This window comes from Elephas maximus, chromosome 16, assembly GCF_024166365.1.
Source record: "Elephas maximus indicus isolate mEleMax1 chromosome 16, mEleMax1 primary haplotype, whole genome shotgun sequence".
Lineage (NCBI taxonomy): Eukaryota > Metazoa > Chordata > Mammalia > Proboscidea > Elephantidae > Elephas > Elephas maximus.
This window is the reverse complement of record NC_064834.1, coordinates 28,054,282-28,079,021: the sequence shown is the minus strand read 5'-3', so window position 1 is coordinate 28,079,021 and position 24,740 is coordinate 28,054,282. Positions and strand designations below refer to the sequence as shown.

The 24,740-nt window shown below is 39.4% G+C and overlaps 1 protein-coding gene across 8 annotated transcripts in view; it reads right to left on the bottom strand.

Moving 5' to 3' along the window:
* ANK3 (ankyrin 3) overlaps positions 1-24,740 on the bottom strand; it is a 706,927-nt gene that overhangs the window by 85,254 nt on the left and 596,933 nt on the right. For 7 of the 8 annotated variants that reach the window (XM_049855202.1, XM_049855203.1, XM_049855204.1 and 4 more), the window contains 2 exons: positions 16,377-16,500; positions 10,862-10,964 (listed from right to left, as the gene is read on the bottom strand). In XM_049855202.1, coding sequence (XP_049711159.1) covers positions 10,862-10,964; positions 16,377-16,500 — 227 coding nt within the window. Of the gene's footprint in view, positions 1-10,861; positions 10,965-16,376; positions 16,501-17,780; positions 24,214-24,740 lie in introns of those variants that run through there. The other variant, XM_049855208.1, reaches the window with a different exon arrangement.

The following is a 24,740-nucleotide window of genomic DNA, read 5'->3' as shown; positions in this document are numbered from 1 at the left end:
TAATATTTATGGAAGCAGGAGTGTGCCAGCACACTGGGAGTCCATGGCCCTTTGAGTCCTTTCTTTACTCCCTTTACTTTTGCAATTCTTTGCTGCCCATTGAAGCTTTGTCATAATATAAATGAATAACTGTCATACTCCGTCAAAACCATGGGCAATATAATCCCAAATTTATCCTAAACAGTAACACTTAAACATGTGTTTTTAGGTGCCATAATAATTCTTATTCATGAAGATTTTTCAGCCATTGAGGTTTGCTCAGGTTTATGGACAGACCTAACTAAATTTTAATAACCTGAACACAGGCAAACAAAATGCTTGTCTACAATGCATCAGTCTAAATACAAAATAAAGCAGTTACCTTGGACGTATCGTTTTACAGAGACTAAATTGGTAGCTTCATTTCTGAGCTACCTGTCTCCAAATATTTATTTCTACAGACTAAGATTTACTTACAACTGATCATTGAAATGTGAAATTTGAACATCTACTTATTTTAGTAAGCAATATAAATTTCAAAATGCCAAACATGTGATTGGACATGGCACCACAGCACCAATGAAAAGCTTTACCTCCATTTTGTTACTGAGCACGTAAGACATCTAAAATGATAAACAGAACACCACACATAATGATGGTTACAAGATGGACTTGAGCTGGTGCTTACGTTTCCTAGAGTAAGGAGGTGTGTTCTCAGGGTTTGTTGGAAAAGCCTCGTCAAAAACTGTCCCAGACTTGGGTTTGGAAGTTCTCTTTTCCACTTGTTAATGAAGAACACTTCTCCCTCACTCCTGAGCTTTCCTTCTTGGAAAGGCACTCAATTGTGTAACTGTGGGTCTCTCCCTCCCCCCTTATATATTCACTTTGGTCCTGTGAATGTGGAGTGATTTATCTGATTGGTAGATTTGGGAAAGGTAGTTAGGAAGTCTCTGCTCAGATACAGGCTTAGCTCTCTTGGGCTTGAGCTTGGTGATAGCTGCAGGCATCCTCCTCTGCTCCCCAGGGCCTACTCTCCAAGAGAGGTATGCCTGCCCCTTGCCAGCACTACCAGCCACTGAATTTGGGGGGTTAGTTAGCAAGCCCACTTGCCTCAGACACTAAATCATCCTTCAACTTGGTTTCCACCAGGCATGAAGGAGAGATTTTGGCTTTGAGTTTTTCTTATCTTATTTAAAGCACCTGCAGAGATGTTCCAACATCATTTGCTGGTTTTGTGATCCCGAGCACGTTTCTCAACTTTTCCTAGTCTCAGTCTCCTCATTTTCAATTTGGGGATATGGCTGATATGGGCACTAAATGAAAATGAATGTAAAAATCTGGCATTAATGCCAATGATGTCATGGAATTATAATGTCTCCTTCCATGTGTAAAGCCTTCTATATTTTTCATAGGACTTTATATATATATATATATTTTTATATTATCATTTGTGAAAATCTGATGGTCTTCAGGGAAAATGGCAAAAACATATAAAAATATTCCAGTCCCAGAACTGGGCCTTTACAGTTACATACACTTGCTTATGTCATGCTTAAATCAAAATTAACAGAGCCCAGTCAGGTACATGAATACATTTCAAAAATGTGTAGGTCTTATTTGTTGACTCAAAAATGTTTAAGTTGCTTTGTTAACAGCAGTACCAGAATTTACTGTGCTTCTCCTCAATGTCAAGGACAATCCTAAGCCTTTATAGTCATTTGTTCTTCAAATCCTCATAAGTGGTTAGCCCTGGGAAGTAAGTATTATACCCGCTATACATATGAGGAAACCAAAGTTTAGAGTGACTTTAAAAATTTATGGGGGAATGTAATTTTCTCTAATCAAAGAGAGGTCCACAGTTCTCTTTGGGCAGCACAAAGTCAACACCCAGAACTTGTTGGCTTTAGTAGAAAACTATTTTTCATCTTGGAAGTGACATCAAGGATACTACTAAAATCAAAATGCATATTATTCAGTAGAGTCCAAAGTCTGACTAATGATGATATCACTGTCTCTAAAAGCTTAATACTTTCCAAAAATAGTTTCTCACTAGTCCTATTTATCAGGTGAAAGAGGAGAACAAGTACACACTGGCCTTAGAGAAGAGGACACACCCAAATGCACTGGTCTGAGAATAAATGTCCAGGCGTGGAAGAAAACAGACTGGGTGTAAGAGTCACCCCAATATTAGGCAATTCTCTAGGCTGTGACACCATTAAGATCCAGGAATGAATCTACAGGCTCCTTGGATGTCAGTTCTGCTGGGGGCCTGCAAAAGGTAGTCCCGCAAATTAACAGGTGGCTCTGACACGCTAACGTTAACAATGCCCGCTAGGCCTTACGATAACAGGCCATATGCAAAATCCAGTACATCTCATCTGGAAAGTTGTAAATATGATTTAGTTAAGTAATAGCCGGATGATGTAACCAGTCTGGGAGCTCAGGAAAGCAAAGGCTTGCTCAGGATACCTTCGCCTTGTGGCCACAAATCAGACAATGCCAAAGCAGAGGGAACCCATGTGAGTATCAGTAGCCCTGGACAAAGAATAAGGTGACTTGGGTTTGAGTTATGCTGCATCACTACATAGCCCAGTGAGTGATACATCAAAAACCTCACCGAACCTCCACTTCTGCATTAGGGTAATGGGTTGATAATACTATCTGCCCCAGTTCACTGTGAGAATGCAATGTCCCAAGTAATGGGAAATTCATTTGAACTCTAAATTATTATGCAAACAAAAACAGGGATAGTATAAATCCTAACACTCCCAGATTCTTTATAATTGGAGATCGTGTATTTCTTAAATTTAGATAATGTTGCATCCCTCTATGTAGCTTTTCAGGACAACACGTGCCTTCTCAGACTAGAGGGCGAAGCCAGAACACCTCATTGGATTAGGAAACAATAAGTGAAGAGTTTTAGCTGCTGACAAATACTCATCTAATTACAAACTCTTTCCATGGCTTTCACACTTTACTAAGATCTGCCATACTTTGCTTATGCAAGTGGTAGTACAGCCTGATGGTTAGTAGAAGAATGGGTTCAAGCATCCATTAGACCCAACCCTTCTCAGCTTTACCACCTCACAGCTGTTTGGCCTTGGGCAAGTCAACACCAATACCCTTGTCTGTAAAGTGGTAATGATAATACCTATTCCATAAGGTGGCTGAAACCATGAAATGAGATGACTTGTTTAAAAGAAAATGTTGTGGCAGGTACTGCACTGAATATTACAATTATTGTGAACTGAGTGCCACTGAGCAAAACCATACATCAGTTTGAACTCCAGCACCAGGGTTGAAAACACTTTTTGAAGAAACGGATTCCATAAGAGAAAACCTGATTCAAGCAGCGAAATAAAAATTAAAGGCTTCCTATAACAGAGAAAGCAAGTCTTTTTTTTTTCTCTAAATTATTTCTTTTCATGAAGTCAACTATTATTACCCTTAAGACTTATTTTATTTGAGACTAGAATATAAACCATAATGAAGCATGTTTATTTGCAATTTCCTAATCTGACTGATTTCAAGATAACTTATCTACAAACTTCAATAAAAGAAGGTGAATCACGGTCAGTGGGGGAGCTGAGCTTTGCTGAGGACTGAACGATTGCTCAGAAGGCAACCTCCAGCTCAAGACAGCTAAACCAACTGTACTACCTTAAGCAACTTGCAATACCAACCTTTCTGGATGAAAAACAAAATCTGTAATCTTGCAGACCAATCTGTGAGAGGTGTTGAATGGATCACCTGAGTAATGCTGGCAAAGCACTTTGAAGAGAGAAAGCATCATATTAAATGTCACCAGTCAAAGGTGCTTCTCTTCCGGGGGACTATCTCTAGCACATCTTTAGTCCCAGGCTGGCTACCTTGGGCCACCATACACATTTCTGAATTTCCCTTAGAAACTAGCTTGAAGGAAAGAAACAGGACGGTTCATCTGCTTGTGAGAGGTAGGGAGACGAAGAGAGTTGAGAGAGGAGGAAAAGCTGAGTATTAGCACAGTCTTCTTTTTAGATTAGGTATTTGTCTATTTTTCTATTACTGAGATAACTGAAAATTGCCCAGGTCTTGAAAAAATAAACATGGTTTCTCCTGAAGAAGCTCCAACTTGTTCACAGGCGCACACATCTCAAAACCAAACCCATGGCTGTTGAGTTGATTCCAATTCGTGTTGACCCTATAGGATACAGCAGAACTGCCCTATAGGGTCTCCAAGGCTGTAATCTTTATACAAGCAGACTGCCACATCTTTCTCCCCAGGAGCGGCCAGTGGGTTCAAACTGATGACTTTTTGGCTAGCAGCCTAGCGCCTAACCATTGTGCCACCACGACTCCTTCAATGTGCACACCATCAGCAAATACATCAAGTAGTACATAGCACAGTATCGGACTAAATATACATGATATCATTCTTAGAGTCACAAAAACCAAGTCCGATCAAAGGAACTGGAAGAGTAGATTGTGAGATAAATGGGAAGCCTTACGGGGTGGAAGATGTGACAGCTGCTGGGGCTCTAAAGAGGCCTCAGATATAAAATACAGAATTTTGTCCACAGTCAAAATTCAAACAGCCCACACAACTGTTCAGACGACACTTTGGTCAACCCCTTCAAATCCTGATATTCATCCTCTTGGGTATAAACACGTGGGCAAATCTGGTATGCAAGGGAAAGTCTGCAAAAGGAAAGCAATCTGACCAGATGGAGGGAGCAAAGAGGAGTACTGTCTTATTTCTCTTTGCCCCTAATTTAACAGAACTGAAAAGAAACGCACAGTGAATTCATTCCACTGTGATCCATCAGCAAGGGACTCCTTTCTAAACATTTCTGCTTGGAAACACCCAAGTTTATAGCTATTCCCTGATGTCACAGCATCTATTTTCCTGTTGTTTTGTTAAAATTATATTTCTAGAGAGAAAGCATAAAAGAACAGAATCTCAAGGTTGAATGGCACTTTAAGATGTTAGAAGTCTTTCTATGTTGTTCTTGATATGTGGTTGCTCACGCCAGGTTTGACCACTACCAACAGCAAACATATTAGTGACAACAGAACCCAAATAAAGCTGGCTTAAGACAGCCCCACCCATGGTGATGGGGGGTAGGGGTGGATGGGTAATACTGAGATCAATTACTGGCTTATACAGAGGAAAAGTGCTCAGGCATGGCTGGATGCAAGTGCTCAAATGATGCCAAGAATCCTTTCTCTTCAGCCTGGATTCTCCCAGAGATGCTGGTTTACTTTCAAGGAAGGTAACCCCCAGCAGTTTCGAGCTTATCCCATCTTTATAGCTTAATAACCCCAATGGAGTCTGTCTTTCCCAAAAGGCTAGACCAAGTCTCAAATGTGAGTGTTATTAGACTGGCTTAGATTTCACTTTTCACATTAAAATCACTGTAATCCAGGAGAAGATATTCTCTGATTACCCAGGCTTGGGTCCCATCCTTAGAGAAAAAGAGGGATTTCAGCCCCTTCAAAACTACATTGACTGAGAAATGGGTGGGGTTGGGGGTATGACCATCAGGTTCTAGCGCTGCCAACTAAGGAAAGGGGAATGGATGTATGCAGGCCAAAACAACACATGTCCACTAAGTGATTTCTGTTCTTCTCCCGTCTTTGAATAACTCTATTGGAAACTGTATTAAATTACACTCAATTAAATTTTTCTACCTATAGGAGACACCCACTGTTCTTACAGCTACTTCTAGTAATTCAAAGCAAATGTAATGAACTGATCAGCCCACCAAATATTTGGAGACTTCCATCATGCTCTCGGAGCCCTGGTGGCACAGTAGTTAAGAGCTCAGCTGTTAACCAAAAGGTTAGCAGTTTGAATGCATCCGCCGCTCCTTGGAAACCCTATGGGACAGTTCTACTCTGTCCTATAGGGTCACTACGAATCAAAATAAACTCAAAGGCAATGGTTTGGGTTTACAGGTATCATGCCTTCTAACCCATATCAACCTATAAAACCAATACCCATTGCTGTTGAATTGATTACTACTCATAGTGACCTTACAGGTGCAGCTGGTGGATTTGAACTACCAACCTTTTGGATAGCAGCCAAGCTCTTAACCACTGCACCACCAGGGCTCTGGGTATCAATCTGTAGGTCAAATATTTCCATTCTTTTAATGATGCCTTATATGCCATAGTTTTTAGCCCCTCATAATTTTCCTAGCTTCTTATTGAGTATGTTAAGCTAGTTCCTTTTAAAACACATTAAGTGAGAAAAATAAGTACTGCTAGGAATATGCATAATGAAGACACTTGTGTATAAATACAATCTTTCATGCTACAAAACGGATCAAGATGATGGTATCACACCCATATTGTCAATGCTAAAGAGTATAAAGTCCTGGAGGACAGAGTAAGGTCCCTGGACTGGCATCTTTTTCACACTAGACATCGCAATGTATGGTGCTGGTGTTAGAAACGGTGAACCTGGATCCAGGATCCAGTACTGACTCTGACACTTAACAGCTGTGTCCCTTGGAGTAAATTACTTAAGCTCTCTGTGCCTAAGATTATCTTTTTAATGTGGTATAAGCTTTATCTCACATGACTATTGTGAAATGTAAATGAGTTAATATTTGTAAAACCCTTAGAATGGTGCCTGTCACATAGCAGGAGCTCAGATACTAGTTGCCTCCACCACCACCCCAAGCATCATCACCTTTTATCTCCTGATGCTTAAGACATCTAATGCCTAGTATTCCATTTATGTAATGGGGACTAGTCTATCTGTATCATACAGTCATGACCTAAGCCATACCAGACTGTTACTTTCAGTAATTATCTAAGAAGAAATGAAAGAACCATTCTGTTGTTACACTCATCCCAGACCACCAGGCTTTTGTTTAGAGTTATCCCTGTTCTGTATTTATTAACTCTTATTTGGAAAGGAATGTCTTCTACAACAACCTGATAAACACAAATATATAAAACGAATACATTAAATGCTGGCTTACCAACATGTAAAAGGGTTCCAGTCAGAATTGCTTTAAATCAGGGGTTTCTAACCAGAGGTGCATCCCAGAATGACCTGCAGTATGTTAGAAAGCACATACACCCAGGAACTCAGGCATGAAGGATGAGATTCCATAGGCGTCTTGTTTTTAAAGGAGCCACAGGTGGTTCTGGTATACCTCCCCCGTTAAAGAACCCTCACTACAAACCAGTTGACTCTCAACCCTGGGTGCATTTAAAACTTCCATGCCCAGCCACCACCCCAGGCCCATTGAATCAGGACCTAAACGATGGTCTCTTAACACCGTTCCAGGTGACTCTCAAGAGCAGTCAGGTCGAGAATCGGAGTTAAATAATGAGATCTTCTGACAAACACTGATTCTATTTACAGACACATTTTCAAAAGTATATTGACAGGTGACTCTTGATTAACAGGTGAATGGGAAGGTAAAATAATAGAGTTCATGGAAAACCCAATATCACAGTAAAAACAGTCCACTCTTCGACTATTCAGGGGTGATATAAGTGGTATACAGATTAGTCCTGATTAAGGGCCAGCAGGCAAGTGGGATGGGTTTACCTCTCCACACCCCACCCCTGGCGTCCACACTGGCCCAACACAGGTTTCCAGGAAGGTGGGAACTACCGGAGCTAATCATCCTGGGTCTCAACTATACTTTAACTGTGGTTAATGTGCAAACTGACTAATCAGCACCAGGATAATCAAGAGACAAATGTGCTTTGTATGGGGTGAGGTCTATGCTTATTGAAAAAAGGAAATCTACAAGCGCCAGAAAGTCAATTAAAAAAAAAAAATTTTTTTTAAAGGGCCTAACAAATATTCATTTTCCACCTTTATTTGTCAAAGCAACTTTAACTGGGTAGTGACAGGATATGTAGTTTAAAATCTGACAGTAAAGAATCCCAACTATGCAAGACTTTTTTTCAGGCTTTCAGGTAGAAAAAAAAAAAGATTACTAAGATTCAAAAGAAACTCCATTTTGAAATGTTTAGAGTTACACAGAGATCAAATAAACAAGGTGTTTCATGTAATTCTGAAGTAAGTGCTTCTCATTAGTCTTGCTCAGTGTAACTAGGCTCCTATATCTGACGGCCTCCTTTTCCCTTCTTCTCTGTGAATAAGACACTAGGAACTAAAAACCCTAATATACCCATCAGAATTTCTTTTTCTCTTTCCTCCAAGCTTTTATTTTGAAGATGTTTGTGCAAACAACAAAGCTGAAAGAACTGTATAAGTAATACCCATATACCTTCCACCTAGATTCAACTATTAACATTTGCCTTTTGTCCTTTCTTGCTCCACCCATGCACACATGAACACTTTTTTTTTTGCTGAATCATTTGAAAATGAATTGCTTAACTTTGATTCCTTTATCTCTAAAAATTTCAGCATACATATCCTTAAAAAAAAAAAAAAAAGAGATATTCTCCTGAATGGCTTCAATGCTATTATTACTGCTAAGAAAATTAATCATTTCCTAATAGTATTATCCAGGACATTTTCAAATGGCCCCAATTGTCCTTGGTGGCATAGTGGTTAAGAGCTACAGCTGCTAACCAAAAGGTCGGCAGTTTAAAGCCACGAGTCACTCCTTGAAAACTCTATGGGGCAGTTTTACTCTGCCCTACAGGGTCGCTATGAGTCGGAATTGACTGGACGGCAGCAGGTTGGTTCCAACTGTGCTTAAAATGTTTTTTATATGTATGTTTTCAAGTCTCAAATTTTCAAAATGTCACTTATATGTTTCTTAACTCCCTGGTGAATTTCTCATGGATTTGCGTGGCCATGTGTAATGTTATGTGAACTTTAAACACGCTAGCTCCACAAGGAATTTCTGACAGTCCATGGGATACTCCGTGGTCATTAAAGAAAGTTCCTTCCTGCCTCCGTAGTTATCAACTTAAGATGTATTGATAAAAGTTTTTCAAGATGTCCTTCTCTCTCTTTTTCCCTGAACGGTCAACAGAATTATTTGAGACATCCACAGAGGTGCTTTGAAATTGAAAGAGCAATAAACCTAGAAACCTAGCACTAACTAAAAGGGCATCACTTTCCCCTCAAAAGTTCCATTTGTTGTTTATTCCTCTCATAAATCCTTAGTGCCTGAGTAAGCAGGTCTTGGCAGCAGCTAAAAGGTAATGGTGTGAGAAACCTCAAAAGCCTGTCTGCAGCCTTGTAGCACTGCAAACATTTACATTTTATTTCAAGGTTGAGATGCAAAAATTGGAAGGTAGAGTAGCTGTGGTGGTGATAATGGTGGTGATGCTAGTTCCAATTTCAGGCCCTTGCCCCAGAACAAATACATATTCAGAAATATAAATTATAATTAGATTCATCAGGGGTTTTCTATTCCATTATAGAATTAAGCATATGTTTTCTATAAGAGCAAATTGTCACTTGATACCCAAGTTTTGTGGGCTGTTTTCAGGGCATAAAGTACAGGAATTTCTATGCTTATAAATATTATCAATATATCCACTAACATTTCATTTCATTTGAGAATATGAGAGAGCTGGATTACTAGATTACTAGGATAATGACCACAGCCAACTGAGCAAAGGGTTCTTCAGTAAATCTCAACCAGGTAATACCTCACACCCAAAGGCTGAGCTTCATTACTTGAGACAAGTGCTTTTTCTGTTGCTAACACCCACTTAAAGGCCCTGGAGGCACAATGGTTAAGAGCCTGGCTGCTAACCAAAAGGTCAGCAGTTCAAATCCACCAGCCACTCCTTGGAAACCATATGGGCAGTTCTAGTCTGTCCTACAGGGTTGCTATGAATTAGAACCAACTTGATGGCATCTAACACCACTATCACCCACTTAAACCCATGACATACTACCACACCTATAATCATTTTACAAGAGGTTTTTGTTTGTCCAAACATTGCGTAATTACAGCATTAAACTCTAGGAGACCTGCTTGCTAAGAATACTCTAAGAATATAAGATAACAAAATGTTTATTGTAGGACCTTGTGAAGTACAATGCACATCTGTACATCTGGAAGCCAGCATCTCCAGACATGTGGGAGTCTCAAAGGTCTGACTGCCCATTGCTAAACCTCTAACTTGGCTATAAGTGACTACCACTTATTTATCCGCTCCAGTTTACCATTTCATTGTACAGTAAGTTCAGTATGGCTTCATTAATTATTCACATTGTTCGAATATTATAAGCCACCTTCAAAATTAGATTTATGGTCCAAACAATTTTAGCCATCATCAAGTCACTACTGTAAATATTTAAAACCAGGTATTTTATTATCTAGAAAAATGAACCACCCTGGGTCTATATGCAGCAGAATATGCTACTAAGACTTCTTATATTAACCCAGTATCTATTCAACCACAACTGTTAGAAGGAAAAAAAAAACCACACAAACACCAAATGAATGTAGCTGAGATGCTAGTAGAAAGCAAAATACCACTTGTCTTGCGAATGCCCATCACTTTGAATGTAAGGGATCAAACACACAACCAACCTAATCTTTAATTACTTGCTAAAAACAATTTTAGCAAATTCCAACATGCATATATTGTTTGTTTGGAAAATAAAACAATCAGGTGAATAATGTTATCAACTTTAGCTATCACTGATTATCTCTTCCTAAAAAAAATTATAACAGATTTGACCCAGTGATAAGAAAAGTATCTATGCCTTTCCTAGAACTTTTTTAGTTCCTCTCTGCAGAATTTTAGGGACTCACCTGCAGAAGAGAAGGACATTTCTGCTATGGTACAAATGATCTACTTTTTGACTGGCTAACACCAAAAGATTTATAAACGCAAAACCAAGCGTGCCAAAATATAGTCTCTGTCTCCAGACGTTGAGTTTATTCAGTTATACAAATAAAAGTTTAACAAAGAACATTTTAAGAAGATTGCCTACCTGCTCTTTGGATGGCACAAGGAGTTCTTCAATCATCATGCTGTCCCGAGCATAGGAGCTTCTGTTCAAAGTGTAAGACCTATCCGAACTGAAGGAGCGGAGGCTGTTGTATTTACAGTTAACCATTCAACAATGGTAGATGACGATGAAATGAATAAAAGAAAATTAATGCATGCAACTTTAAGACCAGGCAAGGATGGCTAAAAATATCAACAAAAGTTGTTCTTGAAAAGGCATTGTCAAAAACAAAATCCTTTATATTTGAGGAAATCTCTTGAGCTTAGATAACCTCATTATCAGGTTTTGTTTGAAATCCGGCCAATTTGGTATTAAATCTGTGATGAGATGAAATGCATGAAACATTTTGGATGTTTCACTATGACAGCTGAACCAACATGACAGTTGAGAGGAACCAGGTGATTCTAGATAAGTTGACACAGATTTTCTTAGGGTAAGACCTTATGTCAGACTCTCCTCTCTGATCCACATGTACCCGGCTTATACTTTGAAGGGAAGTATTCCTGCCTTAAATGGATCTATTTATAAGTCTTTGGGAAATAGATATAGCTTTAACATATGCATTTATATGGTTTATACTCACTACTAATTGAAAACATCAAGAAAGAAGTAGTGTTATGAATACAACTTATATCATCCTCTTCACATCTTCCTGGCCTCAAGGATAAAATTCAAATTCCATGCATGATTATTTTGCCTTTCCTGCAGGAAATTATTTGCTATTCTTTTTTTTTCTCTCTCTCTCGTCTACTGTCCTCCTTTCTAGCATCTCTCAAACCCTCCATATATTCCCTGAACTTCCTATAGTGTGGGTCACCTGGTACTCTGAAACACCACTCATTACACTGACCTCTAAACTAAAAACCGATGACTATATAAGCAATGGAAACCCTGGTACTGTAGTGGTTAAGAAAAGGGCCGAAAAGGTTGGCAGTCTGAATTGAAAAGGCACTCCTTGGAAACTCTATGGGGTAGTTCTATCCCATCCTATAGGGTCACTATGAGTAGGAATCAACAGCAACGGGTTTTTTTTTTTAAAAAAAAGCAATAAATTATCTAAAAGTGGCTTATTGTGTAGGAGAGCAGTGAGATGCAAACCTCAAATTCTCGTAAAAAGACCAGGCTTAATGGTCTGACTGAGGCTAGGAGGACCCCGGAGGTCATTGTCCCCAGACCTTCTGTTAGCCCAAGACAGGAACCATTCCTGAAGCCAACACTTCAGACAGGGATTGGACTGGACTATAAGACAGAAAATGATACTGCTGAGGAGTGAGCTTCTTGGATCAAATAGACACATGAGACTATGTGAGCTGCTCCTGTCTGGAGGGGAGATGAGAAGGCAGAGGGGGACAGAAGCTATCTGAATGGATATGGAAATACAGGGTGGAGAGAGCGTGTTGTCTCATCAGGGGGAGAGCAACTAGGAGTATATAGCAAGGTGTATATAAATTTTTGTATGAGAGACTGACTTGATTTGTAAACTGTCACTTAAAGCACAATAAAAGTTAAAAAAATAAATAAAACTGGCTTGTTGTATCTTTACTGGTTTAATCAGGCAGACCTTGGCCTTGCCTTGTGTGTGCTTCATAGGGAAAAGAGCAAAAAAGAGGTAAATAAGGAATTATTTCCTGCTCTGCACAAAACTATGTCTTTCCCCCACTATGTGCGATACACAAGATTAGCCTGAAGCAGGGTATTCTTATATCAAGATGCAGAGGCTCCTTAAATTATAGGCATTCTTTTAGGTGTCCATGCAAATAGGGGAGCCCTGGTGGTGCTGTGGTTAAGAGACTGGCTGCTAACCAAAAGGTTGGCAGTTCAAACCCTGGGGGCAGTCTACTCTGTCCTACAGGGTCGCAATGAGTAGGAATCTACTTGACAGCTATGGGTATGCAAATGTATATTCTTACGGGATTCCTGACTTAGCTTTCCTCAAAAGCTCAGAGGAATCTCTGATCCAAAAAAAAAAAAAAAAAACAGTAACCAGCGCTATACAGTCATTTGTAATATACACAGCAAGTTATTTATGGAGTGACTATTTGAGCAAGGGAGTCCTGGTGGTGCAGTGGTTAAAGCGCTTGATTACTAACTGAAAGGTCAGCGGTTCGAAACTACCAGTGGCTCTGCCTGAGAAAGATGCAGCAGTCTGTTTCCCTAGAGATTTATAGCCTTGGAAACTCTACAGGGTCACTATGAGTCTGAATCGACTCCATGGCAGTGGGTTTATTATGAGCCAAGTACAACGTTAGAAACTGGGGATTTAGAAGCAAAACAGTAAGCATTATCCCTGCATGGAGGGACAAACCTAACTCAGCCACGTGACTCTGACCATGCACACTCGTGCCTTCTGTGCTCCAGTCACTTATCTTAATAACTCCCCCCCCATTTCAGTTACAAATATATCTTTCTGTTTCTAGCCCCTTAACTTCCCCAAATACAATGTAAGCTTCCTGAAAGCAGGAATTCTCTACTTTCTAACTCAACATTGTCCAATAGAACTTTCCACCCTGATGCAAATGTTCTGTATCTCTGCTGGCCAATAGAGAGGCCACTGGCCACATGTGGATACTGAGCCCTTGGAATGTGGCTAGTGTGACTGAGGAAGCAAACTTTTCATTTCATTTTATTTAAATAGGCATGTGTCGCTAGTGGCTATGGTATTAGACAGTGCAGCATCTAACTACTCATAGCAAGGCTCCATCTCGCCCCAGTGACATGATTTGAGAAACACTGGAAAGCTCCACTCTCTGCATTTGACATTAATTCCTCTAAGTTATGGTTCCCGGAGCGTAACATGTAAACACTGGTGGCATGTGAGACGGTTTTAAGGTATTTTTTTATGGGATGGACAAACACTTAAAATTAAAAGATACATACACATAAATTTTAATTTCGATTTTTGAATATATCTAAGAATCACAACGGTCTGATTCACAACCGATCATAGGGATGGTACAGGACTGGGCAGTGGAAACCCTGGCAGTGTAGTGGTTAAGTGCTATGGCTGCTAACCAAGAGGTCTGCAGTTTGAATCCGCCAGGCACTCCTTGGAAACTCTATCAGGCAGTTCTATTCTGTCCTACAGGGTTGCTATGAGTCGGAATCGACTCGACGGCAGTGGTTATTCAAACGTCCCTTCCTCTTTTAACATATATAATAACTACAGAGCCCACAATTGAAAGCTACCAATGAAAAGGGCTGTCTTTGTTTTACGTCATGTCTGAAGTTCCTACTCCTAATGAATGGTCCAGAGCAATCTACCTCAGATAGATGGAGCCCAGCAGATTCATCAAGCTTCACTCTGAATCCTTAATATGTTGAAGTACTTTCAGCTACTAAAATTAGAGATTGTTTGCATGGGGTTCTGGAAAGCATTAAAGTCTTTTAAACTAAGCTCAACTATATTATTTGTAGCCATCGGTATACCCTGAGTGTTAAATACAGATGTGTTAGAAAAACACATGCCTCAGAATTCTAAAGTTATACTAAGGTACACATGTATCTAGCACAACTGAAATAAAATGGCAACCAGCAAACAGCCTGCAAAACAAGACTTTTTCTTTAAACCCAGTGAAATTTCTCAGTTACTTCATGCACTCTACAAAATTTGTTAAGCAAAGAAATTCCTCAAGTATTCAGTCAATTTTGTGTAAGTAACATTTCTTATCATAGTAGTTACTTGCTAATTTTCTCACAATCACAAAACCCATTTTCTAAAGCTGAGCAGAAAAAAAAAAAAGCACATCACAGCACATCACAGCACAATGCTGAAGAAAAGAAAAATGAGCAAATGAACAGGAAAGGGAGAGAAACACTGTAAGAGTGTCATGTCTTCTTACCTGACCTTGGGACTATTTTATAGTATTTTTAGAAAGAGGAGAAATAGAAAGCAAAAAAATCAGACAGAGAAAAAAGAAAAAAAAGTCATGATTGAATGAATTACACATTTAATGTATTCCTTTTTAAATGTTACACTCAGAATATTTTGTTAATAGTCTAACAATGTGCTTTAAAGAATCTATCAGTTTTACAGATTTTTAAAAATTGTCTCTGAGCATAACATGAGTTGCCAAGGTAAAAAAAAAAAAAAAATGAGTTACACATAATAGCAACAAATAATAACAGTGCAATCAAAATGACTAGTGTGAAAGGCTTAGAATTGTCTTAAAAAATTAACCATAAGAGAGAATATTCTGGTTTTATATCTCACTGGATGTCGACGACTACAATTTTCTATACACACATAATTGATTCACAAGATGGTGCCTCATATATTGTCAGAGGAAGGGAAGGCAGCTAGTTATTGGATAATAAAAGCCGTTAAACTTCTAAACAGAATCTTCCCTCCAGATATTTAAGATCTGGCAAATTCTCAGTTGTAACTTGTTACTATCTGAGATAATCTAAAATATTACTTATTATTAAAACACTATTTTCCCCTTACTAATGGCACCTGCTGCCATAAGATTTTAAGGCCTTTTACCAATGTATTTATAAAATAACAATTCTATTAAGTTACCTAAGGTTCAAAATTCTATCCAAAAAAAAAAAAGGGACTAACTTGAAGAGAAATCAGTATCTAAACTGGTCAGGCCAGTGACACTGAGAACAAACTCCCAGGTTTACTTTGTGGGAAGTGCCATTAACTATTAGACAATGAAACTTTTTACAACAGATCCTTAAACTATAGGAAAATGTCCCCAGGGCTCTAGCTTAGATGGTTTAATTATTAGCTTTAAAATAACGTGACCGTCAGCAAACATGCTGTTAATTCACAACAGGGAAAAGAAGTCCCCAAATGCTGGATAAAATCTTATTTCTTTCAACCAGTGCAAGCTAAATGTGAGCCAAGGTTTTCCACCTACAAAAACTTAAAGCTTCAGTTTTATGGGTTGAATTTGCCACCATTTCTATCTGCGATTATGTTTCTAAGTCACTGTTAACACTACTAACGTGTCTGTCACCTTACCAACAAAGCGATGGAATAGTTTCAGAAGAGATACTCAAATAGTTGGCAGACCATGTTGGAAAACAGTACATGTTTTCTTTCAAGAATGCTCTGTTTTAATCCTCAGTCAGCAATCACTCTTTCAGCAATGAAGAGAGAATAGTGGGCGATCAATAGATACACTTCTTACTCCCTAGCAAATAGGATTTTCTTTCAATATAGAGCAAAAAGTTATTTTGAAAACATTTGTCCCAGGTTGGTTCTCCCAGTTTTGTCAGTGAGCTCTTTGGTTACTATGCTCAAAGCATGACTGCATCGTAGAAGAAAAGCACAAAACAGTATGTCCAACACATAAAATTGAAGACTTAAAACCACGAAAAGAAAATAGCGGAGCATGTATGTTTGAGTGGAGAACGTTTCACCAACTTTACATCCTCATCCAAAGAGCACATTTGGGGCCTGCGTGCAAGATGACAATGACTTTGGTTTATGATACATCATGGTGGTTTTAAATTCACTATGAGAAACAGTGATAATAGCATGAAGTACCTGGCCGAACGGGCTCCAAGGCTGAAGCCCATGTAGCCCTCTGCGGGCAGGGAGTCATCACCCAGCTCCTTAAGGTCCTGTGGCCCCAGATACTTGTCTGTGTCCCCTGTCATTGCATCTTCACCTGCAGATGTACAAAACAAGCAGATCAGAAGCTTCCCTTTTGATTGTGTGTCAGCTGTGGGGAAAACAGCTCCTATGGCCATCAGCAAAGCCATTGTCATATTCACCTTCCTCTAGCCCTGCATAATTTTTATAACTGATGCTTTGAAGGAAAATGCTTAAACAGAGGTTAGTACAAAATTTCAGGTACAAATTTAAGGAGTGTCAACAGCTCCTGGTGCTAATTACCAATTCTAAATCATCCTCCCTTCCTCCTCCCTCCCCTGGAGCCCCGGCTGATGAGAAAGGTGGATTTTTCAAGTCAGCAAGAGTTCCCCTCACCTCTAGCCTGACCATGATGAGGGCAGACTGTTTGAATGGACGCTGATTGCAAAAGTAAGAGCCACCTCTCTCCTGTGTTCGAAATTACATGTGGCGGGGGGGAGGGCGGATCACACTTTGTTTTTTTAACCGTTTCTTCACACTCAAGATTTACTCTGGGGCTTATGTACTAAAGTAGCAAGTTAATTTATCCAAACTGTAACTGCTCCATTTGGGAGCCTTAGAACAGACCAATTCTGAACTGTTTCTAAACCTATTAAGTTAAAAAACTTTGCTCAGCGGTCCCAGGGCTTGCCAAGGTCCTTAGAAAGCAATTCTGCCTTCCACAGAGATGGAACTGGGGCTTCTGTAGTTCAAAAGCAGGGCAGCAGAGATTGCCCTTTAACTATCAATACAAAGAGTTAATGACATAAATTACTTTTACTAGCCACAAACCTCTTATGGAAAAACCACATTCCAAGAGTGACAGAGCAGGTTTTTCAATTGTCTTTTTGCCCTCTGGACATTTCCCATCCTTCTCAAAAAGTAGTGCAGGCTGTGGAAAAAGTTTCTTCCCTGAGCACAGGCAACAACTCCTTTTTATGACTCTCTCTCTCTTTCTGGACATGTCTGGCTGCCCCAGAGAGATTTCAAAAGTGTGTATGTTGTGTTTTCTCAAAGGTAAATGATTCATGGACTCGAGCTATATTTTCCAATTCCTTCATTCAGTACCCTTTACTATCTCCACTCATTTAAACTCAGGAAACCACAAGAGCTCGGCTTTTAAACTACCAATCAAGTCTAAAAATACACTGTCAACTACTGTTTTTGCAAATGTAAAAACTAAACAGATTAACTTTCGACTGCCACCAGTACCAAGAGCTTATTTTAAGTAACGATGTGCAGCTGGGCTATTTGCAGATTCACTACATCTGATACAAACAGAGCACACACCAAGAACGATGTAAAGAAAGCTCTTACTCTGTGCTAAAGCCATTTCCAGCAGGCTGGGCTGATCAAACGTTTTCCTGATGTTTCCAGGAATTCCTTACGCAGTGATTTAAAATCAGTCTCCAAACCAGCCCAAGCAAACCGATTCCCGGGGTTCTATTCACTCTCCTCACCACCTCCGCCGAGTTCTCAGCATCTTGATCTTCTCGTAGGCAACTGAGGAATTACACATCTTTTCCACTCTTCAGAATTTGAAGATTTTCAAAATTTCAGACAAAAAGCAAAAAAAAAAAAAAAGGGGGGGGGGGGACAGAATCTGGCAACACTTGAGATTAAGATCCTTTTTGATCACTCCGCAGACATCCTTTTAAAGCTCCTCCTGATTGGATCAAAAACTCCTCTGGCAAACCTCTAGCAGGACCGAATAGTGACATAAATGTAAGCCCTCGAGTTATTTGTATGTAAATATGACGACTGCTCCGGTGTAGACTTTCGGTAATTTGATACCAGCGCTCGGTGCCTAACCGGGTAACCGAGACAGCCTGAAATCTCCAGAGCGAGCGAGCAAGCGAGGTGCTGTATTTAATTAGGAGGCGACTCTTCTAAAATATGAATGAAGAAACAGCCAAGCCAGGTAGAGAAAAAACCTTGGAAAAAGAAAATAAAGACGTGGCCCGGCTGGGAATTTCAGGCAAACTTTCAACTTTGTTCTCAGCTGGGAACACCGGGAGCCTCAGTTATTTATGGTGCCTGTCAGGTGGAAGGAGGGGAAAAAAAAAAAAAAAAAAAAAAAGAGGGAGGTCCTGCCCTTGAGCTGCAGTTGTGAAACTGTAGCACTGAGGAAGCAGTAGCGATTCCCCGAACTAATAATGATCGCTGCTTTTCATCAAGAATTTGAACAAAGGAGCAGAAATCATCACAAGCGGAAAAAGCAACCGAGTGTTCTGCTTTGTTTCTGGCATAAATTATTTCAACTCTTGTAATCTACTCAAATAACTAGCTAGTTCTTCCTTGAATGCTGCCTGGGGAGCCAAGCGGAGGGAGAGTTGGGGTTGGCTAGAGACGCCTGTGTTGCAATGGGTAGGAGGCAGCACAGAGGAGGTGTTTCTGCCACTTTGCTGTTACATTGTTTCCTTCTCACGACTCATGGTCTCCCGAGCTTCTATTCTATGCTGCTCCACCCTGTTTTTGCTGGCAATGGAGAAAAAACTAGCAAAACTTCTGCATCCTCCATCCGAGTACACTGGAGAGGCGATTTCTATTGCTTTTTCTTAGAAGAGTTGGAGAATGAGACTAGAAAGTAAGTATTTGGAAACTGTCTTGCTGAATTAAAGGGTCTGCAGCACACTTCTGCATCCTGGCGAATCTACCCCCTTGGAATGTTACCTAAACATACAGAAGTTTGAACCTGAAGAAATGAAGCAAATGAATTGGAGAACAAATTTATTTTTCCTGGATAAATGAATAAATAAATGAGACATCTAATATTAAGATGATATGACACCTGGTGCTTTAATCTGATTAGTCTGATGGTAATCAATATTGTAAATACAGGCAGAGAAGCGAAGTCATTTATAATGCCTGGTATGTATTGACTAAACATCCCCAAGTAAAAGCAAGATTTCCAACTCTGTAAAGAATGGAAGGGGAAGTCACAGTTAAAGAGTAAAAAATGTCTGCAGGTTAATCTGTTTTCACATCTGTACTTAAAATCCAAGCTCTGCAGCCCAGCATTATTCAATGACTGTCCTTCTTAACAGACCAGCCTCAGCTTTTGTCCCTCCTTCACACCCACCCTGCCCTGTTATACAGAATTGTTTCAGTCCCTAGAATTCCTTAAAGGAGCCCTGGTGGCACAATGGTTAAAGCACTCGATTGGTAAGCAAAAGGTGGGTAGCTTTGAACCCACCAGCGGCTCCAAAGGAGAAAAGACCTGGCTATCTGCACCTGTAAAGATTATAGCCTACAAAACACTTCTAACTCTCTCCTATAGGGTCACTATGAGTCAAAACTGGCTGGATGGCACACAACAACAGTCAGAGAATTCCTTAAGCTCTTAGACTTTGAACCTTTACATAGGAAGTACTTCCCTCCTGATGGAAACTTTTCCACTCTTCTTCACCTGAGTAATTTCTCCAACCTTTAACTCTTTCTAGAGCTCCTCCCACTTTCCACTCACCATATTGTGAAGTGTCCCTCATTTGGGCTTCCCTTATCAATGTGAATTGCCAATAACATCTGCTTCTTCTGTCCCTCTAGGCGGTGACAGCCTCTAGATTACGTGCCAAATTTTTCCTGGGTCTAGCATATTAGAAAACAAAAAAACTAACCAGTTGCCATATTAGAAGTAGCCCATAAACATTTTTGGAATTACTATTTTTATTGAAGAGGTTTTTTAATTTTAATTTTTAATTTACATGCCACAGAAAGAGCGTTACTTTCAAATGTTAAGCTTGACGACTGGTGTTCAGTAAATTTTCAATGAAAGTAAGCTTCCATTCTTCCTTACCCACCCTTCTTAGACTTCAGAGAGGTCACTATGAGACCAAAGGAAGCAGGCTGTGGGGAGGGGGTGGGGGAGCTGTCAATATTATTTAAATCATTAAAATAGCCTTATTACATAATGCATTTACCATTTTAGAACAGTGAAAACATTTCTTAAAAGGCATAGAATTTAGAAATAAAGGCAATGGGACTATTAAAATGCAGTTTTGAATATTAGGTGCTCTGGATTCAAATCCAAGCTCATCATTTAGTGGGTTGGTGACCTTTGAACACCATTGAACTGCTCTGAGTCACACTTTCAACCTTTATAAAACTGAGCTAGTAACTCTGCCTTAGTTAAAGGCTCCTTGGAGGTATTAAATGAGTTAATGCACAAAGTACTGGTTTGATCAGAGCTGTTACTATTATTTTATAATATGGCTCACTCTCCTGCTACTATTTACTGGTAAACACAAACTCCAACCAGGACAGCAAATTGTCCATGTCTTCCATTGCCTAATACAGGGCCTGGCTCATCAGAGGTACCGAACAAATATTTGTTGACTGAATGAATGAATATACAACAACAAAACAAATTCATTCTTATTTTGAGAAACAAAGCATTCTACAATGATTGTATAGTACAGCATACTACTGTACCAAGAAATAGAAACTGCATGAATCGTTCTGAGTAAGTTGTTGAATTAAATCGAGTAACTTGTTAACTACCTCCGAAGGCAATTCCAAAATTATTTTGATTAATGACAGCTTTTGACCAATGGTATGAGTGTGTATAAGCCAACCAAGGCAATTCTATTAATGAACAACACTCATACAATATCATATATCTTTAGTTGAAAAGTATATATTACCAAGAGCCATATCTTTCCACTTAGTAAAAAGTACTGGCGGGGGTTTATGTCTCCTAGAAGTGTTTGGTGTAGTGGCATTACAGATGTGTTATAAATTTGACTATTTTCTGGCAAAGAGGGTGTGGTAGCTACTCTTCAAAGATGTTCTTCACAGGGACCCTAATGAACCAGGTTTCCTGGTATTCATGCCCTTTTGCAGTGCCTGCCCTTGAATGTGGGCTGGCTCAATTTTTGAACAATAGAATGTAAGGGAAGAAATTTTACATGACTTCTGAGCTTGGGTCCAAAGAAGCCTTGCAGTTTCTGCCACAATTTATTTGAACATTAGCTCTGGGGGAAGCAATCCTCACTGTAAGAAATTTGACTACAATGAGACTATTACGCTGTAAGGAAGCCCAAGTTAGTTGTGTGAGGAGACTGTGTAGTGAGAGAGAGACGACCCACTCAGCCCTCAGCTGTGCCAGCCATCCCAGCTGAAGTGTCTGACATTTGAATGAAGAAGCCATCTTGGACACCCAGTTATGCTGACCCTTCAGATGAGTCCAACCTCAGCTGCCATCTGAATGCAATTTCATGAAAGACCCTGAGGCCAGCTGAGCCTGCTTCACCCAGAGAACCATGGGAGATAATTAACCACTGAGTTTAGAGGTGGGTTGTTACATTGTATTAGATATCTGAAACAGTGACAAGGTCCAAAGGTGAGCCAAGCAGGTCAGAAACTGGCTGCCTAATGCATCCTTAATAAATTAGCATTAGCCCAGTGGCATGTTATATGATTAGTGTAGACAAAGTCCAGGAGAAGTACCATGGCAAATGCCATTATGAAGACCTCATCTATTTAGTATTGACTTTATGCTTTATGAGTGCTGATTTTCTTATTGTTAATCCATTTCTGCCAACAAAGTACCAGAGGCTAGAAAATGTTCAAACAAACCAAAAATTCAAAATGTACTTGATCCCACTATTAACCAATGATAAAATCTGTACGTGGGCATTTAACTTCAATTTTCCAACTATCCCTACTTACTGCTGTTGTTGTATGCTGATGAGTCAATTCCAGCTCATAGAGACCCTATACAACAGAGCAGTACTGCCTATAGAATTTCCTAGGCTGTAATTTTTATGGGAGCAGATTGCCCGGTTGATTGCCAGGTCTTTTCTCCCACAGAGCAGCTGGTGGGTTCAAAACACCGACCTTTCAGTTAGTTGCTGAGTGCTTAACCATTGTGCTCTCAGGGTTCCATCTTACTTCCTAGTCCTCTCTATGTCATGCTAGGTTAAGAGGTTTCCTATATGACAAACATTCAAAGATCCATAAATTCTGTCTTCTATGAAAACAATACAAAATAAAATCAGGAACAAAATAGAGATAAAGAGAATATAATAAATGATTATGGGGACTGTCCTCAGTGATATAGGTATACTGAACCTTCAATCCTTTATAGATCCTGAATCAATGTGTCAATGCCAGTAATAGTGGAATATATCTGACCAACTTCCTTGCTATCTTTCATTATGCTCACCAATCATCCTTTTCATACTGAATAAAGAAAAAGTTCTTGGCCTAATCTTTAAAAGTATAAAAGTGTTTTCTTGTCTTAGGACTTAATTTCTCTCCATCTTTTTTTTTTTTTTGCATGTAATTTTGTTTTATCTTTTCTACCTTGAGACTATCATCAAATGTTATGGATTGAATTGTGTCTCCCAACAAGATATATGTAAGCCTTAGCCCTTATACTGGAGCCCTGGTGGCACAGCAGTTAAGCAACGGGCTGTTAACCAAAAGGTTGGCAGTTTGAATACACCAGATGCTCCTTGGAAACCCTATGGGGCAGTTCTACTCTGTCCTATAGGGTCACTATGAGTCAGAATCTACTCAATGGCAATGTGTTTTTTTTTTTTTAACCCTTGTGTTTGTAAATATGGTCTCATTTGGATATAGGGATTTTCTTATGTTAGTGAGATCATACTAGAGCAGGGTGGATTCTAACCCTAATCACTTCTGAGTGGTGTATTATAACAGAGAAGAACAGACAGAGACACACGGGGGGAAGACAACAGCCATATGAGTACCAGTCAACAATCAAAGGAACACCAAGGATTGCCATCTGACACCAGAAACTAGGGGGGAGAGAGAGGCCCACAGAATAATCTACATGGCTCAGACCCTCATTTGGACTTTTCAGCCAGGGTTTCAATCTGGTTTGTGCCCCTGCTGAATATTTGTATTTCATGCCCCAGATATACTAAAGCAGAATCTACATTTTAACAAGATCCCCAGGTGATTCTTATGTATGGGGCTCCTGTTAAACTGATTCACTAATTTCTGGAGTGGAAATGTAAATTCTCAACAGAGGGTCAAACCAGAACGAACTGGTCAAAGTGCTGCTTTTAGCCTCCAGAACTGTGAGAAAACAAATTTTTGTTCCTGAAACCCATCTACAGGTAGTACTTTTTGTTATGACAGCACTAGATAACTAAGACACCAAGGAGTGCTTCTGTTGCTTTTCCAGGGATTGAAAGTCATTTTCCCATGTGACTGGAGACTTGAATCCCAGAGAAAGTTTCATAATACCAAATTACATTGTGAGAAACTTTACTCAGAAGTGCTTAACTCCTCTGCAGTGACATGTCGACTCTCCTCAAGTTAGGTATTTTGAAACATTATGACATTGAAATTACTCATTGCTGTCTGGTTAATTCTGACTCACAGTAACACTATACGTTTCCAAGGAGCACCTGGTGGATTCCAACTGCTGACCTTTTGTTTAGTAGCTGTTGCTCTTAACTTCTGTGCCACCAGGGTTTCCACATTGAAATCAGTAGTACAAAACACTTGCAAATTAATAGTACAAAATCTCAAATTACATGGGATTAAAAAAAAAAAAAGGCTAGATGAGAAAGAACGAAGAGGAACACAGTCTCTATACTTTAGTGATTCATTAAGAGTCAGTTTCTCAGTAGAACCCAGCAGAGTCTTGCAGACTAGCAGTTTAATGATTAGAAGTTAAAAGTCTTAATTTACTCTTGCTTGTTCTGAAAGAAAAAAAGAATGACCTTTCATGATCATGATATAGCAAAGAGAGAAAATGCGAGACTATCGGAAAAGTCATTTAATCACGTCTAGTCAATGTCGTAGAATGGTAGAATTAAACCATGCCATTATAATCAACACTAATATTTATTGAGCATTTACTGTATTGGTGCTTTATATATATTATCTCATTTAATTCTTACAACCTTGTAAGACAGTGTTGTTGTCACCATTTTAAGATAAAGAAAACCTACTTCAAAGTGGTAGAATAAATAACCTAATGTCACATAGGATATGGGTAAGAATGAGTTCAGAATCACTTGATTTGACTACAGAGCCCTACTTTTAACTACTGCAGTGCACTGGCTATAGAAAAATTAGAATACCATTGAACAAATACTATAAGAAATTGAAAACCAAAATGTAGGCTCCATGAGGGCAGAGGTTTTTGTCTGTTTTGTTCACTGCTTTATTCCCAGTACCCAGAACAGTGCCTGCCACAGAGTAAGTGCTCAATAAATGTGTAGAACGGATATAAGTTTTCAGTGATCGACTTTGGAGAACTATATTCCTGGAGGAAGGAGAAGAGGGGAGACTTAC